We start from the raw sequence: 18882 nt of genomic DNA on the forward strand, positions 1-18882 counted from the left end.
CTGAAATGTTCAAAATTGACGCTTCAGGCTTTAATACATGCCTAACTTAAATTTCTTTAAGTGTAACGCTTTTACTCTAAGCTGTTTTTTTTAAAACGCCGCCTTCATCCCGTGTCGTGACAGCCGCGACTCTCCGCGATCGCTGCCGGGCGCTCCTCCGGCCGCGCGGGGGCGCTGCGGGCGGGGCGGGCCCGGCCCAGCGCTGCCCCCGTTGCCACGGCCGGGCCGGGGCGGCCGCAGCGGCACCGCCACCGCCACCGGGACCGGCACCGCCACCGGCACCGCCGCTGTTACCGCGGACACCGGCCACCAGCCGTGAGGAACCGGTGAGGTCGGGCTGCGTCTCCCGCCCGCAGCGGCGGGGAAGGGGCGGCCCCGGCGGGCGGGAGGCGCGGCCGTGGTGAGGGTGAGGGTGAGGGTGAGGGTGAGGGCCGGGGCCGGGGCCGTCCTGCCCGGCCGGGGGGCGCGGGCGGCGGCCGCTCGGTGCCCGACCCTCGCCCTGGGCTGCCTTCACCGCTTGGTGCCCTCCCAGGGCCGGGGGAGGCTGGCCCGCGGTAGCCGCAGAATGACGAGGTGCTTCCCCTCGTGTAGAGATGTACTCGAAGCCCTTTTCCGTACCCTAAAGCCGCCCTCGGGGTTATTCCCTCGGTGTCAGCGGAGTTGGTGCAAGGCAGGACAAGGCGGCAGCGATTTCCCGGCTGTGGGATCGCTGGAAATTTCCTGGCCTCGGGCTGCGGGCTGGTCGTGCTGGTGACGCCGTGTGTACAGCAAGGACGACGAGCTGTGGCTGCTGTGCAGCTTAAATTTCCTTTCGTGCTAGCAGGGCGCACAGCCTTTCCTTAAAGAAGGCTGTACACAGCCGTGATGTCTGCAGCAGGCATGAGGTCTCTGCTCTGCTTTTGGGGGGAAAAAAAACGGGAAATAACAGTGCTTTTCTAACAAGGTCACGTTAAGGTGTGAGTTGTGCTAGAGGGAGGTCCTGCAAGGAGATGCTTTCTGATCAAGGAGTACCGTTTGCAGCTCGGTAACTTTTCATTCTTACATCTTTCTCTTGGGGGAATCCAGGTATCCCACGTCTTGGAATTTTGCAGACAATGCATCTGCCTGCACGTTCACCTGCCCTTCACTCCCAGCTAAAGGCTGAGCTGTCTGCAATTCCCATGTCTTGCTGGCTGAGTAAAGCCCTGTGAACCCACAGGGTGATAAAGGGAAGGAAACTATGCTTTGAGGAACTTTTCACCTGGAGCAGCATCCACAGCCTGTACCTGGGGGGACAATGAGTACTCCAAATGGATTTCCGCAGCACTCGAGGGTGTGTCTTACTCGGAGCATGGAGGGTGGAGCAGTACAGGACCTGCAGGCAAAAAAAGCTGGAAAAGCCGCCAAAAAGGAGGCTGGGGGCGATGGAGCACCTCCGAAGATAAGCACGCCCATAAGCGAGACCTTAAAGCTTCTGCCGGAAGAACTCAAAGCCAACATGAAAATTAAATCGATCACTCCAAGGCCCCCTCGGAAGCCCCGGCTGGAACGTGCTGCATCCCTGGATGAAAAGAGCTGGAGGAAGTGGAGACGGTTTAGAACAAGCCAGGAAAGTCTGACTGATCCCAACGAGACGAGCTCCTCCAACGGGTCCCTGCAGGAAGCGTCCCCCAGCCCTCCCAGCAGGGGCAGGGCCAGCCCCTGCAATCCCTGCTGCCCGCAGGATTCCTTGCACACTTCACCAGACGCCTTGGAAGCCAGTCCGGGGGGGAAGAGCCGGGGAGGCGCCTCGGACCTGGGCAAACGGGCCTCCGAGATCTCCAGTGCCTTTGGGGGGCTCCTGCGGGGGAAGGGGTTCGCGGGGGGCAAACCCCGGCTGTCCCAAATCATGCCGGCCCGCCCCCTGCCCCCGATGGAGCTCAACGTGGCCTCCCACTCCCTGAGGACAGCTAATAGGATCGACGCAGATTGCCTGGATTACCGACATTATTCTCAGCACAAGTTCGGCAGGGTGAGCAGCAGCCTCAGCGACTCCCGGCTGCAGGGCAATGGGTCTCTCTATGACAATTGCTCCACGGACTCCATGAAATCCACCTTCAGCGTGCTCACTCCCATCCGAGCCAAGGATGTTCGCAGCAGGTAGGGGCTTCCCCCGGCTTTGCTCCTGGTTTTTGGGGTGTCAGCAGGGAGGAGAATCCCACTGGGCAGGGCCAGGGAGCTCCTGCTAAAGCACAAAGGCCGTCCTGTGTTATTTAACCTGCTGTGGGGAGAGTTGGAAGCTGAAGAGATCAGTACAAAAGCTCTGCATTTGCTCCTTTTAGCTAAGTGTTTTCATAAATGCGAGTCTGATTTGCTGTCAGTTTCCTTGTAATGTTAACATAATCTGGTTTGAGAATTAAGAAGCGATGGCTCTGCGTGCCAGCAGCTGGGAAAACTGTTTTTTTAGAAAAATCTAAAAGTGCATTGGGCTTGAACCCAAAGGATAAATTTCGGGGGAAAAAAAAAAAAAAAACAAAAAAAACCACACCAGATATTTTAAATTGAGATTGTCATGCAGCATTATCACAGTCCTGTGAGGTGCTGAGCAGATGTTGCAATTGTTTGGTTTCTGGCAGGATCAAATTATGTGCTGGGAACTACTCCAGTATCCTACAGGAGCTCCTCTGCCCCAGCTTCTCCAGGAGGAAAAAAATCTAATCATTGATCCAAAGCGTGGGAGTCAGTAGTAGAGTGGAAGTAATTCTGACATAAATTAAAGTGTTACTAGCTGGTTAAAAAGCCACAAAGATAGATTGTTTGCCATAAGGGTTTTCTTTTCATTGCTCCCTAAAGCAGCTGGAGCCAGGTGGGCAGTGTTGGCTTGCCCAGAACACCCTGACATTATTCTCTCATCATTATTTGCAGAGCTTAAGCAAGATTAAAAATGCTTATTCAACGTGCAGTGCCTGTGCCAGCATCCCTCAGCTCTGTAAGCGTGTCCTTCAGAGAGGCAGGTGCTGTGGGATGCTTCTGTCCTTCCCAAAGGGGATATTTTGAGACCTCAGGCTCTGTAAATTATTTTCTTGAAGCAGATTTGGTGAGCTGAATTGGAAGGAAGGATGTGAGTTTGAGTTTTTGGTTAGGAGAAACCTGATGCCAGAACACTGGGAATGGTGGAGCTGTTTTTATGTTTGAAGTAAACTGAGCTGCTTCAAGGTGCTCAAATTTAATGGAATCACAGGACGGTTGGGGTGGAAGGGACCTCAAAGCTCATGCAGTCCCACCCCTGCCATGGCAGGGACACCTTCCAGTATCCCAGGGTGCTCCAAGCCCCATCCAGCCTGGCCTTGGACACTGCCAGGGGCAGCTGCGGCTTCTCTGGGCGACCTGAGGTTATCAAACCAATTTCTGTGTCTGGATGAGTATTTAGTGGGGCTGAAGACTTTGGATGGCTTCAGCCTTCCCATCACAGAACTTGGGCAGCATCAGCCTCACCATCACCCTCGTGTCCTGGCTTTGGAAGGAACTTTAGGCAAGCAGAACAATTCAGAAATATTAAATTCCTTCTTCTTAAAGGTATATTCTTGATTGCTTCAAGATTCAAACATCACATCAATATCCCAGCTGCCATTGCCTTTCCTTAGATGCTGTTTTTGGGGTCTTGTGTCCACAGGAGCTATTTGGAAGGCAGCCTTCTGGCAAGTGGTGCCTTAATGGGAGCAGAAGAACTCAGCAGATATTTCCCTAACCGGAATATGGGAATCTTTGTGGCCACCTGGAACATGCAGGGGCAGAAGGTAGGTGCACAGAGATCTTCACTTTGGCAGCAGTAAAGTTACCCCAGCTCTCCTGAGAGGACTGGGGTGAATGTTTTTCTGTTTGTGACTTTGTTCCCGAGTCATCATCTTTGTCCAATTACAAGGGATTTTTCTAATAAATCTTGGCATAACTAATACTGCTTTTCTTTTCTTTCTTTTTGTTTTAAATTTCTTGCGTAATAGGAACTTCCAGCGAATCTGGATGACTTCTTATTGCCAACAGATCCAGACTTTGCCCAGGACATGTATGTCATTGGGGTTCAAGAAGGCTGTCCAGACAGGTAGCAAAAACAATGTAATGAGCCATCTTCTTTTACTGTTAACTAATCATTTTGCTTTGAATTAGACTAGAAATAGTCTCCATTATATTCGTAATATTTTCAATAATCAACCCGTTTAACAAGACTGAACTCTACTGCATGAGCACCAGAGGAGAAAGTCACAGAAATCTGTAAATCATAAAGTCCCAGAATGGTTTGGGTTGGAGGGGACATTAAAACCTGTCCAGTGCCACCCCCTGCCATGGGCAGGGATGCCTTCCACTAGACCAGGATGCTCCAAGCCCTGTCCAACCTGGCCTTGGACCCTTCCAGGGATGGAACAGCTTCTCAGGGCATACAGAATTTCATCCTGCTGGCAAAGCTCTGCTGATTTCCATGTCACCTCAGCAGCCAGATCAGTGCAGGGAGGTTTTGCTCGTGACTTTTTTTCTGTGTGAGAGGGGTTTCTGCGTGTGCCCAGCGCTGATCTGCTCTCCTGGCTGTTGTCTCCTGTGCTGTGTGTGTGATGCAGCTGTTGTTGCTCCCTGCAGGAGGGAGTGGGAGATCCGCCTGCAGGAGACGCTGGGCCCGCACTACGTCCTGCTGCACTCGGCTGCCCACGGCGTGCTCTACATGTCCGTGTTCATCCGCAGGGACCTCATCTGGTTCTGCTCGGGTGTGTGGGGAGCTGAGGGCGCTGCTGCCAGCCTGTGCCCTGCCCTTTTCCCTCTCCTCTAACCCCCCTGCTCGCTGGCAGAAGCGTTTCAGTAACAGCATCTTCTTTTCCTCCTTCCAGAAGTGGAGTATGCCACGGTCACAACCCGAATCGTGTCTCAGATCAAAACCAAGGGAGCTCTGGGAATCAGCTTCACGTTTTTTGGGACCTCCTTTCTCTTCATCACCTCCCACTTCACATGTGAGACATTTGCAATCTTGCTACGGGTGTCCTGGTGGAGGGAGGAGGGAGCTGTACAGAGGTGAAAAAACAGGACAGGCTGAAGCCAAAGCTCAGGATTGCTGAGCTGAGGATAAGGGGGGAGGTTTGTTTCATAACAAACTTAAAAAAGAACTGTGTTTATGGAAACAGAAATAAACTCTGCACCATTGTATCCCTTTTTCCACTCTTTCTGCCATCATTTTTCAGTGCAGACACTCCCACAGTGTCACATTTTACATGTGGAAAATGTCTGATACCCTTTGGAAGCTCCTGGTGTAACCAGAAGTGGTCATTGAATGAAAATGATTCATTGTTGGCAGTAATGGGGTTTCTGTCTTGCAGCTGGGGACAGTAAAGTGAATGAGAGGAAACTGGACTACAATAAAACCATTCAAGCCCTTACACTTCCCAAGAATGTTCCGGACACAAATCCATATCGATCCAGTGCTAGTAAGTGTGAAACCCTGAGCGTGGGGGAGCCCGGATCTGCAGAGTCTGTGCATTGTCTCAGTCTGCACTGAGAAAGAGACAAGGAGAGGGATAATTTGGGACTGTGTAAAAACAGATTACAGGTCTTTTTGCCTGAAGTTGGGTATTAATCACATGATTTATTTTATTTTTCTTGAATTCGGTAATTTGAGAAAAAAAATTGGAACGGGAGAGAGAAAATTCAAAAGGGAATTTTTACATGATGTATTTTTTTAGCAATATGATAATTAGGGTTTAATTATTATGAATGCTACAGATGTGTTTCACTTTCCAAGTGTTTTCTAGGACAGTTAGGAATTACTTTATTTCAAAATTTAAGGGAATTGTGTCACTTTTCATGTAGAGCATTGTTTGCCAAAGTCCATTATTGTTTCCTAATACTGTGCTGACAGCTTGATACCTAGATAAATTATTAGGTCCTTTTACTGGGAAATTGAATATATTCTTTTATCCGCTGGTAGCATCAGCTTTTTGTGTTCCCTCTGGTGTTGGGTCCTATAGATAGTTTGGTCTCTTTTCAGCTTCTTCTGTGATTTTTTAACATTTCTGTTCTGTTTTCTCCTGGGTTGTTAATTCCCACATCCAGTGGTGATCACAGGTAGAAAACATACTCAATATCACATCTCCAGGTAGTGAAAAGAAAGAATTTCTCCCTGTCTTCCAACACTTGTGGTGTGACTTTGCAGGTGACGTCACAACTCGGTTTGATGAAGTTTTCTGGTTTGGTGACTTCAACTTCCGGCTGAACAAGGATCGGGAGACTGTGGATTCCATCCTGAACCAGAACCCGGACACAGACGTGTCCAAGCTCCTGGTGTATGACCAGCTGACCAGTGAGATGAGTCGAGGTGAGGGGCAGCTCTTTATCTCCCTACACACAGGAGTCATGTCAGCCCAGTCCCCATTTCCTGGAGACCTTTCCTGCCTTCTTTGGTTAAGTTTCCTAAAAAAGGGACTCAGCAGTTGTCAGATGCAGTGGCAGTGTGTCAAGGGACCTTTTGCTGTAGCAGTTTGCTCTGTTTAATGTAACCTCCCAAGCCATCTGCTGCTGTTTCATCAGACTCCTCCATAACCTGGGCATCATTCTGTCCCAGTGTCCAGGGAATTTAGATTTGAACAGCGTTTGGAAAGCAGCAGAAGGGGAAGTGGAAGGACCAGGTCTTCTTTGTTTAATTGACCACTGACTAGACAGCCACTGGTTATTTTTTATCCTCTCCATGTCAGCTTGCTCCCTTTCTGGAGCCCAAGCCCAGGTTTTTCTGGGATGTACATGGCTGTTGTTTCTAGCCAGCATTAGTAGACACACTGCCCAGTTCTCAGGAAGGAGGAGTTTGTTCATGCTCTTCTCCCTTTCCCTCACAGGGTCTATTTTCAAAGGATTCCAAGAGGCTGATATCCATTTCCGTCCTTCCTACAAGTTTGACATAGGGAAGGACAGCTACGACACCACTTCCAAACAAAGGACTCCCTCCTACACGGTAAGGGATGATTTCAGAGGTCAAAGGGGATTCAGTTGTGCTGAGATTTATTGCTTAGGGGCAGCTGGGACTTCTGGAAGAAAGGACTGTTGAACTTATGAGGACAGGGAGAGTTTGGCACAGGCTGTTAACCTCGTTTTCCCTGTCTGGGGGGGCTCTCCCCTGTGCTCAGAGCTGGCACAGAACAACTCTTGGGATCAGACACTTCATTAATGGATCCCCACCCAAGGACACGTTAATTTCACTGAGTGGAGCGTGATGAATGAATGGATTTGTCTCTTGTGAAGCAGTGCTGCTTTGCAGGGCGGATGATGTGCAGAGGGAGTCCCCATCACTGTCCCCTCTCCCTCCTGCAGGACCGGGTCGTGTTCCGCAGCCGCTACAAGGATGACATCCAGGCTGTCAAATACTCCTCTTGTCCTGTCATCAAAACCTCGGACCACCGGCCTGTGTTTGCCTTGTTTCGTGTCAAAGTCAGGCCTGGCAGAGACAAGTGAGTACCTCCTGCAGCTCCACATGATTGCTCGTGGCTCCAGCGATCCCTGGATGTTCTCCTGTGTCTATCTCTGCAGCCTTGTTTGGGTTTTACCCGGTACATGCTGGTGGTCAGAGCAGTAAGAGCTTAAAGCTTGCACTGACAGCTGAAATCCCTGCTGCCAGGTCCCTTAATCCTTCTGAGGGGGATAAACAGAGCCCACTGGAATGGAATAGAAATCTGTGTTTTATCTGAGATGCAGCTCTTGGTTTTCCCTATCAGCATGGGCAGCTTTTCTCTTCCTCTCTCCCTCTTTAGGATCAGCTCTGTTTTCCCTCCCCAGTGGTGGCTGCAGTTCAGCACAGCTGGATGTCAGTGGAGTATTTTGAGATCCTCCAAGTTCTTAATGACCTACTGTAGGCTGGTTTATTAGTAGAAGTCCTTAGAAAATTTGGTTTGGAATTAGTCTCTTTTTTAGTGAGTAACGTGGTCAGGAATTTCAAGACCTGGATATCTAGAAAAGTGATTTCTCCAAGTATTTGATCAGCAGTCAATTACAATGGGAATTTCTGTTTCTGGCTATTGAATACCCATTAAATAACAGTGTGTGATGGGCTGATCAAGTTTCCTCTGGCCTCTCTAAAATACACCAAGGTAAGAATTGTTGAGATTGAACCACACCAGTGAACACACCAAGTGAGCAGTAACCTGGTTCAGCTTTTCAGATGAGTGGGTTTTAATTTAGAGTCATTCAGAAAGTCTTCTATGTGGGAAAGCAGGCGAGTTCATGCTAAATTTTAAAGGACATTTCCCTTTTACAACCAGCATTTTAAAATATTGTGAAAAACCTTACCTTGTTGCTGTGGAAGGGTAACTCATTTCTCCCACAGCAGCAGCCAAATGCCTTAAGAAAGTAAAAATCAGGTTTGTGGCCTTTGTTGTATGAAGCAGTAGGGAAACGCTGAGGAAATAAGAATGTTATTTATGCCCTGACCTCTTGGCTTGTGTTCCTGTTGCAGCATCCCCCTGGCTGCAGGGCTGTTTGACAGAGATCTCTATTTAATTGGAATAAGGAGACGGGCTACAAGGGAGCTTCTGAAACGCCGCGAACAAAAGGACCAAAGATCCAGCAGCATTTGTAGCATTTCCTGAGCTGAGAGCTCTGCAGTGCTTGTGGTGGAGGTGCCCCAAAAGAGCATTTCAGGCCATGGCAAACCCTGCAGGGAATTGTCTGCATAAGCACCTCTGGCAGTTGCTGTGGTTTGTGAAGAATGTCTTAAACCTCATCCTGGATTCATCTGCATGAGCTAATCCATGTAGCTCAAGTGCTTCTGCCGAAGAAAAGGAGTCACTTACTTAAGACATCCAACCCAGCTGGTGTAATTGATTTATTTTTAACCAGACTATCTTAGGAAGCCACTGGGTGCAGACCCTTGGTTCCCCTCCATGCAGGGGCACAGCTGCTGGAACTGGCATCACCCAGGGGCAGGGGACCTAAGAAGAGCTTGCAGAAAGGTGAATTCTTTGTTTGTCTCTTTGGTTTGGTCAGATTAACTTCCATCCAGTGTGGGGTTGGGTTTGCTCCTTCTCTGTAGCCAAGTGTTGATACTCTGTGCAAGGAGTAAGAGGGACCAGTTCATGGCAGTTCTGTGTAGGGATGGTGCTCCTGTGTTGGGCTTTTTGGGTCCTCTACAGCAAATTGTGTGTGAATGTACTCCTGTACATTGAAGTGTAGAAACATTGCCTTTCAATAATCATTCTATAGGCCTTCTGTTACTAAGGGGGTAAATACCAAACTCTCAGGCCATTTATTTGTCTGCTGAGACTGCTTGAAGCAATCCCTTCCTGAACTCACTTGTCCTCCCCAGGGCTGATCAAGCACTACCTGCCTTCAGCAGCAGCAGCTGGCATTTAGCTGAGAACAGGCACTGTGTGATGCTTCACCAAAGTGATGCCTAGTGAGTGCACCAGGGAGGTTTGCAGAGCAGCTGCAGCCACTCAGCTCCACACAGCTCCATTACCTCCAGTCACAGTCAATTCCTTTTGGTTTTATTTTTCCGGATCAGTAAACTGTGAATAACTTGCTATTTTTCAAGTAGTGTTGTCTTAAGGCTATATATACCACAAGGACCAGTATGGCACTGGTGAACTGTTAAGTACAGCTAATAATTAAGAACTCCTCATGGGCACAGATGGGATCATTAATCACCTTAGGACCTAAAACATCATGCAAACACCTTGGAGGAAGTGCTGCTGACTATGCAACCTGTCCAAGACAGGCTCCTGTTCTGCGGTACATTTATGGCACTGACCTGTCTGTAGCCATCAGGTATTTGGATTTCCTTTCTTTTTAAAGGAATAAAAATAAATTAATGCAATACCTTAACTGAGAACCAGCTTTTATTGTTGTCAGAAACCAGAGTTCTTTGGGTGGTGTGTCTTTGGGTGACCTGGGCCAGTTGTCTTCAGCTGGAGGGGTGGGACAGATTTCTCTGCAATTGCTCGCATTGAACAAAGCATGCTCCATTTGCCAGTTCAGGAAACCCTTGGCAGATGAATTTCACAACTCTTACCACTTGCTCCAGTTGTTCAGAGGTCTCTTTATTTCCTCACAAGCATACACAACGACTGAACAGGACTTCCACACTGTGGGCTCTGCAGGAAGCAATGCAACGTTTTCTTTGAATTGCACGAGGAAAGGATGGGGCAAAGCAGGTAACAGCAGCCTCAGAGTGCTCTGCTCCCAGCTGGATTGCTCCTCACCATACACATCTAGCAGTGAAGAGCTGCAATGCAGCTGTCTTGTACTTTTAAACCCATGTAGCAGGGGATTATATAAATCCAGTGGTTTATTCCCCTTTTTTTTGAGTCTCCATTTCTTCAGCGTGTCACACGTGTGGCACTTGGCTTTGTGCGATGTGGTGTCAGTCAAGATCCTGTTTCTAAATGTTGTGATTTTTGTTATCTTGACTTCCAGCTGAGCCATACCTCTGCTGGGAGACTGACTGTGTCGTTTTGCAAGGCCTTAAGTCCATCTGGGTGACACTGAGGAAATGAGGCACGAGTTTAAGGTGAAGCAGCAGCAACTCCTTTAATAACTGTTTGTACAGCAACTCTGGAGGAAAAGAAATTTTATTCTTTAGCACAGTTCATGTCCAAGTGAAAAACCTAAAGAATAGGACCGATCTCGTTCTCAAGTGTCCATTACGTACAGTACTTCTGCAGAGGAACTCCACAGAAAATTGGTTCTGTCATTGGTCTGCTTTCCTTGGAGCTCTAGCAAGATGATGAAGTTATTCCCAGGTGGGTGACTCCTTGTCAGATGGCAAGTTACACTGATGAAACGGATCCATGATTTGTAACAAAATCTGGATTGCAGGAAACTTTTTGCCTAACTTCACAGGGACAGTAACTATTACTTTCCTAATTCAGTTTGACCAAGTCTTTGTTCACCTTGGTAACGGTTATAAATATTTTTTGAGTTCAAGGTGTTTAAAAGGTGCCACACATTCCTCAGGAAGGGCACAGTGGGGCCTCATGTGACAGCCCCACTCACTGCTGGGGTGATGAAGAGGCAGTGACTGCTCAGAGACGTGCTTTCATCGTAGTGATGAATGTTTGGCTCGCTCTGTTCTCCCCAAAGCCAAGAGAAGGGTCTCAACACCCATCTTGTCTTGTAACCTACTCAGAGGGTCAAACTCCTCCTCCAGAGCCAGCGCTGGCTCCTTACACGAGCTCTTCACAGTCCAGGGCTCTGAAGCAGCTTTGCTCAGCTCCATGGCTGCACGGAATGCCTGGGAGCATTGGGGGGAGAGGAAGGGTGGTACAGCAACATGAGAATCAAAAAAAAAAAAACCAACCAAAAAACCATTAAAAAAGAAGGGACGTTGAGGCCGGGCAGGAGGGGCTGCTCTATCGGAAGAGGCGGTAGAGCCGCGGCAGCCGCCCGTCCTTGCTGGAGAGGGCGGCCTGGATGTGCTCGTAGCTGGGCAGGTCTGTCAGGTCACCCAGGGCAGCCACTGCTGGCTTCTTGTGCAGCATCTTAGTCACCACCCTCTTGATATCAGCGGGTTTCACCTGACCTGCAGAGAGGAAAAAGGCAGAGCTGTGACAGGTCCGTTGTGAACAGCACAAAGCAGCTTTAGGCCGATGCTCAGGAAACCAACTCCGTGTCTTTCTACCATGACTCTCATTTTCCCTTCCTTCTGAACTAAAATAAGCCCTGTGTTAGCTTGAACTAAGCTCAGTTTGAAATGTATTTCTGTAGTATTTATCACCCCAGGCTTTCATCAGTACTACAAAAATATTTTAAGTGTACCTACAGTTCCCTCAAAGCAAGGCAAAGCATTGTCTACTCACTGATGAGGGCACAGAGCTCATGAGGTAGCTTCCTTGTGTTTGTTGCCAAAACCTGCCTCCCCACATCTTCAAAGATCACTGGCCGAGACTCCAGGTTCATCATGAGCATGGATTTGAGCTGTGTCTTTGCCCTCTCAAGTTCTACCTGTGAATGAGCAGGAAATAAAAAAAAAATTCTGGTTGCTGCTCTGTAATATAAGGTAACAGGAAGAGTTCTGCAGACACCTCTCTCTCTTTGTGGATGCATTGTTAATTCTGCTGTATCCTTTTACAGAAATATGTAACAAAATTATCTGTAAAAATCCATTCCAGCACAGTCAATGCAATGCATTCACAGAATCCCTGACTTGTTTGGGTTGGAAAGGACCTTAAATCCCAACAACTTCCACCCCCTGCCATGGGCAGGGACACCTTCCACTATCCCAAATTGCTCCAAGCCCTGTCCAGCCTGGCTCTGGACACTTCCAGGGATTATTTCAGCTCAAAGACCATCTGCAAACTCAAATGTGCTGCTGACCTCTCCCACTGCTCCTGCCATGAGGATGAATTCCCTGGTGATGATTTCCACCATCTCCCGGACCTGGGGAAAACAGATCATGGAAAGAAGATCAGAGCAATGCTTCTTGTGTCCACAGAACTCTCTGGTACTGAGAGATGTGGTTATTGTTTAAATACAGGACTCTGTACCTGTTTTGGATCTGCACTGGCATGGATACACAGGAGACCTGTGTCCTCATAGCTGTGGTGGTAAGAGGTGGCATTGTACATCCAGTGGTGCCTGTGAGTATACAAACAGTATTTTAAAATTGAAACCCCAGAATTTACCATGTAAAAATTAAACACTGACAGTGAGCATTTTGACTCCTAGGGCATTTTCAGGATTCTCAGCAATGCAATCCTTGCCTCTGACAATTTGTGCATGTGGCATCTACTCCCTTCTCTCCTCTTGAATCCTTGAGACCAAAGCCAGGACAATGCAGAGCCAATCCTGTTAACATTCCCTGATTAAAGCACGGACAGGACCAGTGGAAGGAAACAGAATTCCTGGTCACTTCTCCCCTTTACTTTCACCCTCCCAAAATGCCAACTGCCACACCAGTCCCACGTTCCAAGCAGAACAAACTGATGGAAAACCTGGTGGGGTTTCCTTTTTTTTTTTCCATGTAAACCTGCTACGAGATTGTTTCTTCCACCCCTTAAAGAGCAAGACAAACCAACCTGTTGAGCACATTGAGGTACAGCCGGGTGAACATGCCCTTGCCAGGCCCTCCAGCTGAGAAAGAGCCACCACCTCCCATCATCATGTTTAGCACCGCAAAAGGAATGAAATCGTCCTCCTGGATTGGAACAGAACACTCAGGTAAATGGCAGAGCTCTCAAGGGTCTGGGGTGAGTAAAGGGGAGAAAAAAACCCCACAGCACAAGAGAAGTGTGAAGGTCAAGGCCTTCAGCAAATTGTCATGGGAAGTGCTGCTTGTTTTTATGTGCAGCAGCAAAATTGTCAATGTTTGTGTGGTGAGTCAGTGTTCCTGGGATTCTCCAAGTATAGGGCAAGCAAAATGAAGGATTTTAAGTTCATACTTACTAAAAATGAGCAGCTTTCTAACCCAATCATGATGTGGGTGAGCTCTGGGATGGGCGTAGGGCCCAGACTCACATCTGACATGTCCTTTTCCACCTATGGGAAGGGCAGAGGGATTATTAACACCAATTCTCAAAGCTGTCACACCCAGCCTGATACATTCCAAATAATTACCATGCCACTCAATTAACAGCTGTCATGGCCCATTTGGGCTCATACTCATGAAATGTAACTTTAAAAAAAAGCAAAAGCCTGTAGAAAAACCAGAAAATCCCAGCAAGGTCCTGGATGCCACCTTCACCACGTACCTTGATGATGCCTCCGGTGTACTGAGCCACGGACCTGTCCACAGCCCTGCCCTGCCCAGAGCCCCACACGGGCTGCACCCCCAGCAGGTATTTCCTGGCACACTCCACCAGGTGCTCGTGCTCAATGCCCACGCCAGCCAGGACCATCCTCTCCGGGGTGTAGTAACTGCTCAAGTACGAGTGCAGCACGTCCCGGTTGATTTTGTCCGTGTTTTCCACGGGGCAGAACCTGTTCAGCCCCACTGTGTTGTCTCTGAAGGCTGCCTAAAAGGGAAGAGACACATTAAAGTCACAAAGAACACTTTGTTTTTCCCTGAACCCCTCCCTGAACCTCTTTTTGCTTTGGAATTAAGTCTATGTCTGAGAGAGGAAAAGCTGAGGATTACAGGATTTTTTTTTTAGTTTGGGTTAGGATCTTCCACATGTGGAGAACGCTGGATTTCAGAGTGAAATTCTGCCAATTCTCCCATCACAGAAACTGAGCAACAAAAAAAATCTGCTTTTAGAACAGTCTAAAATAAACCCTGAAGCTGCCAAAAAAGCAGGAGGAAGGGAATGCAGCAGGAGGCTGCAGGCAGGGTGGAATTCCCAGCGTGTTACCGCGTGGATCATTTCTGTCAGGAGAGGTTCTGGGTCAGGTCTCATATTCAGATCCTCCAGCTCAAACCTTATTGCCATTCGGGTCATCTCGATTTCCTCATCTGCAACGAGACAAAACAAGGGATGGCAACCCCTCCACACAACACCCAGCTGCTGCAAGGTCACTTCTGAGAGAATTCTGAGCAAGCCAAGTGTTGGAAATGGGTTTGGTTTTTTTTTTTTCGAGGCAGAGGGTTGTGTTGCCAGACCTGATAACCTGGGCTGGAGTGTTACATCAGCCAGCAAGTTGACCACGGTGTCCAGACCTCTGGCATCAGCAGACACTGCATACATGATGGTGTCCCTGCAGCACAAAAAACAGGTTCTGCACTGAGAAGCCACTTCTGGGCTCAGTCAGTGTCATCTCAGTGTCAGGAAATCACAGATGGAGCTGTTTGAATCATTAAATGCTTCTGAAAGGAAATTAATCTGAGTTTTATAATCCTTTCAGGCTCGCTTTTGTAGCTTCCCAGCAGCCCAAACAAATGGATTTCTGCAGCTTGGGAACAAAAAGTGGCTTTTGCTGCCCCACACCAGAAAAAGAGATCCAAAGTGCTGTCAGTGCCACAACACCCAGGTAAGAGCAGAAAAACCCCACCTGGATGCCTGGCAGTCACAGATGCCTCCGTGCTTCTCTAAGGTGAGGAGAATTTCGTCTTTGCTGCCAAACTGAGCTGTGGACTAAGGAAGAAGACACCAGTATTATTAATTAGTAAAGCATCCACTGTTTTTATAACCCTTCAGTGCAACCCAGAACATCTTCTACATTCCTTCCGTTAAATGGTTTGATCACTACATGCCAGCCTTGGAGGTGAAACCACAAAGACTTCCAAAATATAATTACAATCAGGATAACTAATAAGCAATTAAGATTCTGTGTCTCCATCAAAGCTGTCCCGGCTGTTTTAGGAGCTGAAGAGCAGAGAGCCCCGCGGGTCAGGCTGCTGCCCCTCCCCGCCCCGTGCACATTTGGGCAGTACTCACAGAGAACGCCAGTTTCTCCAAGAAGTGGGAGATGCCACTGAGGTATTTCGCTTCGTGTCTTGATCCCGAATTCACCAGAACTGGTGCAAAGAAAAGAACAAACCAGCGTGACTTTTACACCCGCGCTTCTCACAACCGCACCCGCGGCTCGGGGGGAGCCGAGGTGACCCCGGCCGCCCCCGGCCCCGCCGGGTACTCACTGCCCACGGTGCAGAACTGCCCGAATTTGTTCTGGGAAGCGACGCGGAGCCCGTTCTCCAGCACCGTCACCCGCGTCTCGAAGCGCTCCCGGCTCTCGGCGGCCGCGAACACGGCCTTGGGCACGCCGGGCAGCGGGCACGTCAGCGACACGCCGGGGTAAGCGCCGCCGCCGCTGTAGCTCCGGCCGGCCGCCAGCCCGCACCTGCGGGACACCGGGGACACCGTCACGGCCTGCGGGCGCGCCCCTCCGCCGAGGCCGCTACCGAGCGCTGATCCCCCGTCCCAGAGCGGATCCCGAGCGCTGCCGCCCGTCCCCGCCCGTCCCCCCCGGCTGTCCCCAGCGCCCTGCCCTCCCCGCGCGGTGCCGGGGCCGCGCTCACCGCCGGGCCGGGCCGCAGGCGCCGCGCCGCAGCCACGCCATGGCCGCCGCCATCTTGCCGCCACCGGGAGCGCGGGGTCAGGGGGCGTGGCCTCATTATGCGGGGCGTGGCCGCATCGAGCGTGCAGGGGGCGGGGCCTCATTAGGCGGGGAGAGGGCGGGGTCGAGATTGGGCGGTACGAGGGCGGGGGCTCATTGGGTGTGGCAGCGGAGGCCGCGTGTTTATTGGTCCGCTGCGAGGGCGAGGCCCCGCCCCGCCGCGCCCTCAGGCGGCCATGGCGGCGCCGCCGCTGCCGGTGGCGGAGCCGCTGCCGCCGGGGGATCCGGCCGAGCCCAACCCGTTCTCCTTCCGCGAGTTCGTCCGCTCCAAGTCCCGCGGCGCTGACGGCGCGGGCGGTGACACACAGGTAAGGCCCTGCGCGGCAGCGCGGCCGGGATCCGTCCCGTCAAGACGCCCACCTCAGCCCCGCTGTGCCGTCCGCAGGCAGCTTGGCCCGGGCCCGTGGTGCCGCCGCTGCCCGCGGTGCCCGCAGAGTTGGCGGACGAGGAGGAGGAGGAGGAGGAGGAGGAGGAATGGAGCGAGAGCTACCAGCCGCTGGCCGTGGAGCAGGCCCACCTGGGCAGCGGGCCGGAGCGTGTGTGCCCCCGGCAGCCGAGCTACGAGCAGGTGAGCGCTGCCCGCCCTCCCGGCACCTTTCCCTGCCAAACCAGCTCTGAGCTGGGCGCTGGGCTCTTACCTAAGTCGGCGTCACTGCCTGCTGCCACCAAGAGCTGCTGAAGAAGAGAATTAGGTCTGGAAATGTGCTTTTCAGCATGATTGGGTCCGGTACTTTCTCTGTCCTACTGCCCTGCACATGACCCAGGTGACTTCCTCGTGTTCCTGCCCCTTGAGGGCACGTTTATTTAGAATCGGCAGCATTAATTAGCCACATTTGCTCTGGTGGTTCAGTGCCACGTTCCTGTGCCCCACAGTGGTTTCCAGATGGGTAAACTGAGTGTAAAATTAAGTTTGAATGTATTAGAAAGCACAAGGAATTCCAGTATTAAAGCTGAATATTCTGTTATGATCTTGGATTGTTGGTATTGTGAAAATGCACCTAATAAGATTTTTTTTTCTTTTGTTAGCTAAAAGAAGAGAATGCTATTTTGAGAAGCAAGATCAGTAAGCTTCAGATTCTGTCTGAAACTCAAGCAGAGAAGTGAGTGAGAAGAATTCATTTTCCTTATAACATGAAACCATGAGATTCTTGATCCTTTCCCAGAATTTCCTTCCTAAAGTATTTAATGGTACAAGTGCTTACTCTTACTTTTATTACCTTACAAGAGTGTGCCATCTCTTATTTTTTTTAAGGATGAGGAAGCTTGAGAAGAAGCTCGAGGAAAACAAAATCAAAGAAGAAAAAGAAGCCCAGGATTTGGAAGCAATGGTGCAGCACGTGGAGCAGAACCTCCAGCTGATGACTGTAAGTGTTGGCTTTAGGTTCAGATCAGATGTCAAGAAGAAATTCCTGGCATCACTCATTCCCACATAGCTCAAGCTGCCTGGTTTCTCCTCAGCACCCTGTGGTTTCAATAATCTCTGTTCTGTTGCAGAAACGTGCTGCCAAAGCTGAGAACAGCGCTGCCAAACTGAGGCAGGAGAATGCCCAGCTCCAGGTACAGAGCAGCACTGCTGGGGCTGCGGGGATACATCTCAGAATTGAGATGTGGAAAGGATGTTTGCAGGCTCTGAGGAAAACGTTTTCAGGTTCAGTACAGGCTTAGGAGTGTCCTGTCAGAGGCTGGGAGGGCCTGGATGGTGCCAGACTCTTCAGTGGTGCCCAGTGACAGAAACTGAAAGGAGGAAAAACTTCTTTCCATGGAGGGTAGCAGAGCCCTGGAGCAAACTGTCCAGGGAGTGTGTGGAGTCTCCCTCTCTGGAGACACTCAAACCCACCTGGAAACATTCCTGTGTCTCCTGGCAGGTGGTTGGACTGGATACATCCAGAGGTCCTTTCCAACCCTGATTCTGGGAAGACACTCCCTCCAGGCAGGTTGTGGGATCTAATCACTCTTTATTACATTATTTTATAGTATTTGCTGTCTAATAATTAGTTAATTATTACAGCCCACACCCATAGGACTGCTGTGTGAATGTTTCCATTGGCTGTAGATTATCTGGGGGTGTTTCACGTGGATTTTTGCCCGTTCCTCGCAGGCCGAGCTGAGGAATTGCCGGCTGGAGGAGGCGGCGCTGCGGGCGGGGCAGGCGGGGCTGGCCGCGGCCAAGCAGAACGCGGAGGTGGCGCTGCAGCACCTGCTGCGGGTCACAACCAGCTCCCGAGCGTCCATCAGGTGAGCTGGGCTCTCCCGGCACCCTCCCAGGCACAGAGAAACGTCCCCAGTGGGGTTTTATTAGGATTTAAATTCAGGGGGTTGTGTTGTGTGGGCAGAGGATGTTTCCACGTTCTTACCTGCGATGTGTTCTCCTCCAAGTGGAGGTAGTAAAAATAATTGGGGAAGTGGGAGTCTCTGAGTTTCAAGGCTTGATAAATCACAGAATCTGTGAAAACTGTCCCAAAACTGCCTGTCCTCACATATAACACTGCTCTGTCCTGTTCCAGGCAGCTACTGTCTGGAGCAGAATCCCTGCAGCTCATTGCTGATCTCCTGAAATCCATCGACAGAATCTCTGAGGTGTCAGAGGACGGACAGTGAGTGACTCACACAACACGAAGGACTTTGTTTTTTTATGGAAACCATTACTAAAAAGCGAATTTTTGATACTTGGCCTCATTTCCACGCGCCAAACTGCAGCCCTGGCTTCTCCATCCCTTCAGCCACAGGCAGTGGAACCCCGAACCCGGAACGGAGCAGAATTACCCCAGTTCCTGCGGGGCTGGGGCCGCGGCCCCTCTCCCGGTGCAATTCCCCCGCCTTTGGCTGGGGCTCCTTGTCCTTCAGTGCTCTGCCCGTGCAGGGGAAAGGCCCGAGGGTCGGCCGGTGCTCGCCGTGTCCCGCTATCCGGGTCCCGCT

The 18882-nt window shown here is 50.3% G+C and overlaps 3 protein-coding genes across 3 annotated transcripts; 2 read left to right on the forward strand and 1 right to left on the reverse strand.

Annotated features, from left to right (window-relative positions):
- Positions 1-214: 214 nt before the first annotated feature.
- Positions 215-9801, forward strand: INPP5E (inositol polyphosphate-5-phosphatase E). Its single transcript, XM_066201345.1, has 11 exons — positions 215-326; positions 1066-2118; positions 3632-3755; positions 3960-4057; positions 4588-4712; positions 4833-4952; positions 5316-5423; positions 6149-6310; positions 6825-6940; positions 7297-7433; positions 8435-9801. Exons 2-11 carry the CDS (start codon positions 1277-1279, stop codon positions 8565-8567), a joined length of 1965 nt encoding a protein of 654 aa, XP_066057442.1. The 5' UTR covers positions 215-326; positions 1066-1276; the 3' UTR covers positions 8568-9801.
- On the reverse strand, positions 9798-15944 carry PMPCA (peptidase, mitochondrial processing subunit alpha). The gene is made up of 13 exons (XM_066201346.1): positions 15869-15944; positions 15488-15690; positions 15288-15367; positions 14902-14984; positions 14513-14607; positions 14265-14365; positions 13665-13928; positions 13360-13452; positions 12993-13111; positions 12462-12552; positions 12292-12354; positions 11775-11919; positions 9798-11497 (listed from the first exon to the last, which is right to left on the reverse strand). Exons 1-13 carry the CDS (start codon positions 15919-15921, stop codon positions 11328-11330), a joined length of 1560 nt encoding a protein of 519 aa, XP_066057443.1. The 5' UTR covers positions 15922-15944; the 3' UTR covers positions 9798-11327.
- Positions 15945-16133: 189 nt separating this feature from the next.
- Positions 16134-18630, forward strand: ENTR1 (endosome associated trafficking regulator 1). The gene is made up of 7 exons (XM_066201417.1): positions 16134-16274; positions 16352-16534; positions 16993-17066; positions 17219-17330; positions 17461-17523; positions 18065-18201; positions 18471-18630. The coding sequence occupies exons 1-7, from the start codon at positions 16143-16145 to the stop codon at positions 18562-18564; spliced, it is 795 nt and encodes a 264-aa protein (XP_066057514.1). The 5' UTR covers positions 16134-16142; the 3' UTR covers positions 18565-18630.
- Positions 18631-18882: the final 252 nt, after the last annotated feature.

Source organism: Chamaea fasciata, unplaced genomic scaffold (assembly GCF_029207755.1).
Source record: "Chamaea fasciata isolate MVZ Bird 193981 ecotype frontalis unplaced genomic scaffold, bChaFas1.0.hap1 SCAF_20, whole genome shotgun sequence".
NCBI classification, from domain to species: domain Eukaryota; kingdom Metazoa; phylum Chordata; class Aves; order Passeriformes; family Sylviidae; genus Chamaea; species Chamaea fasciata.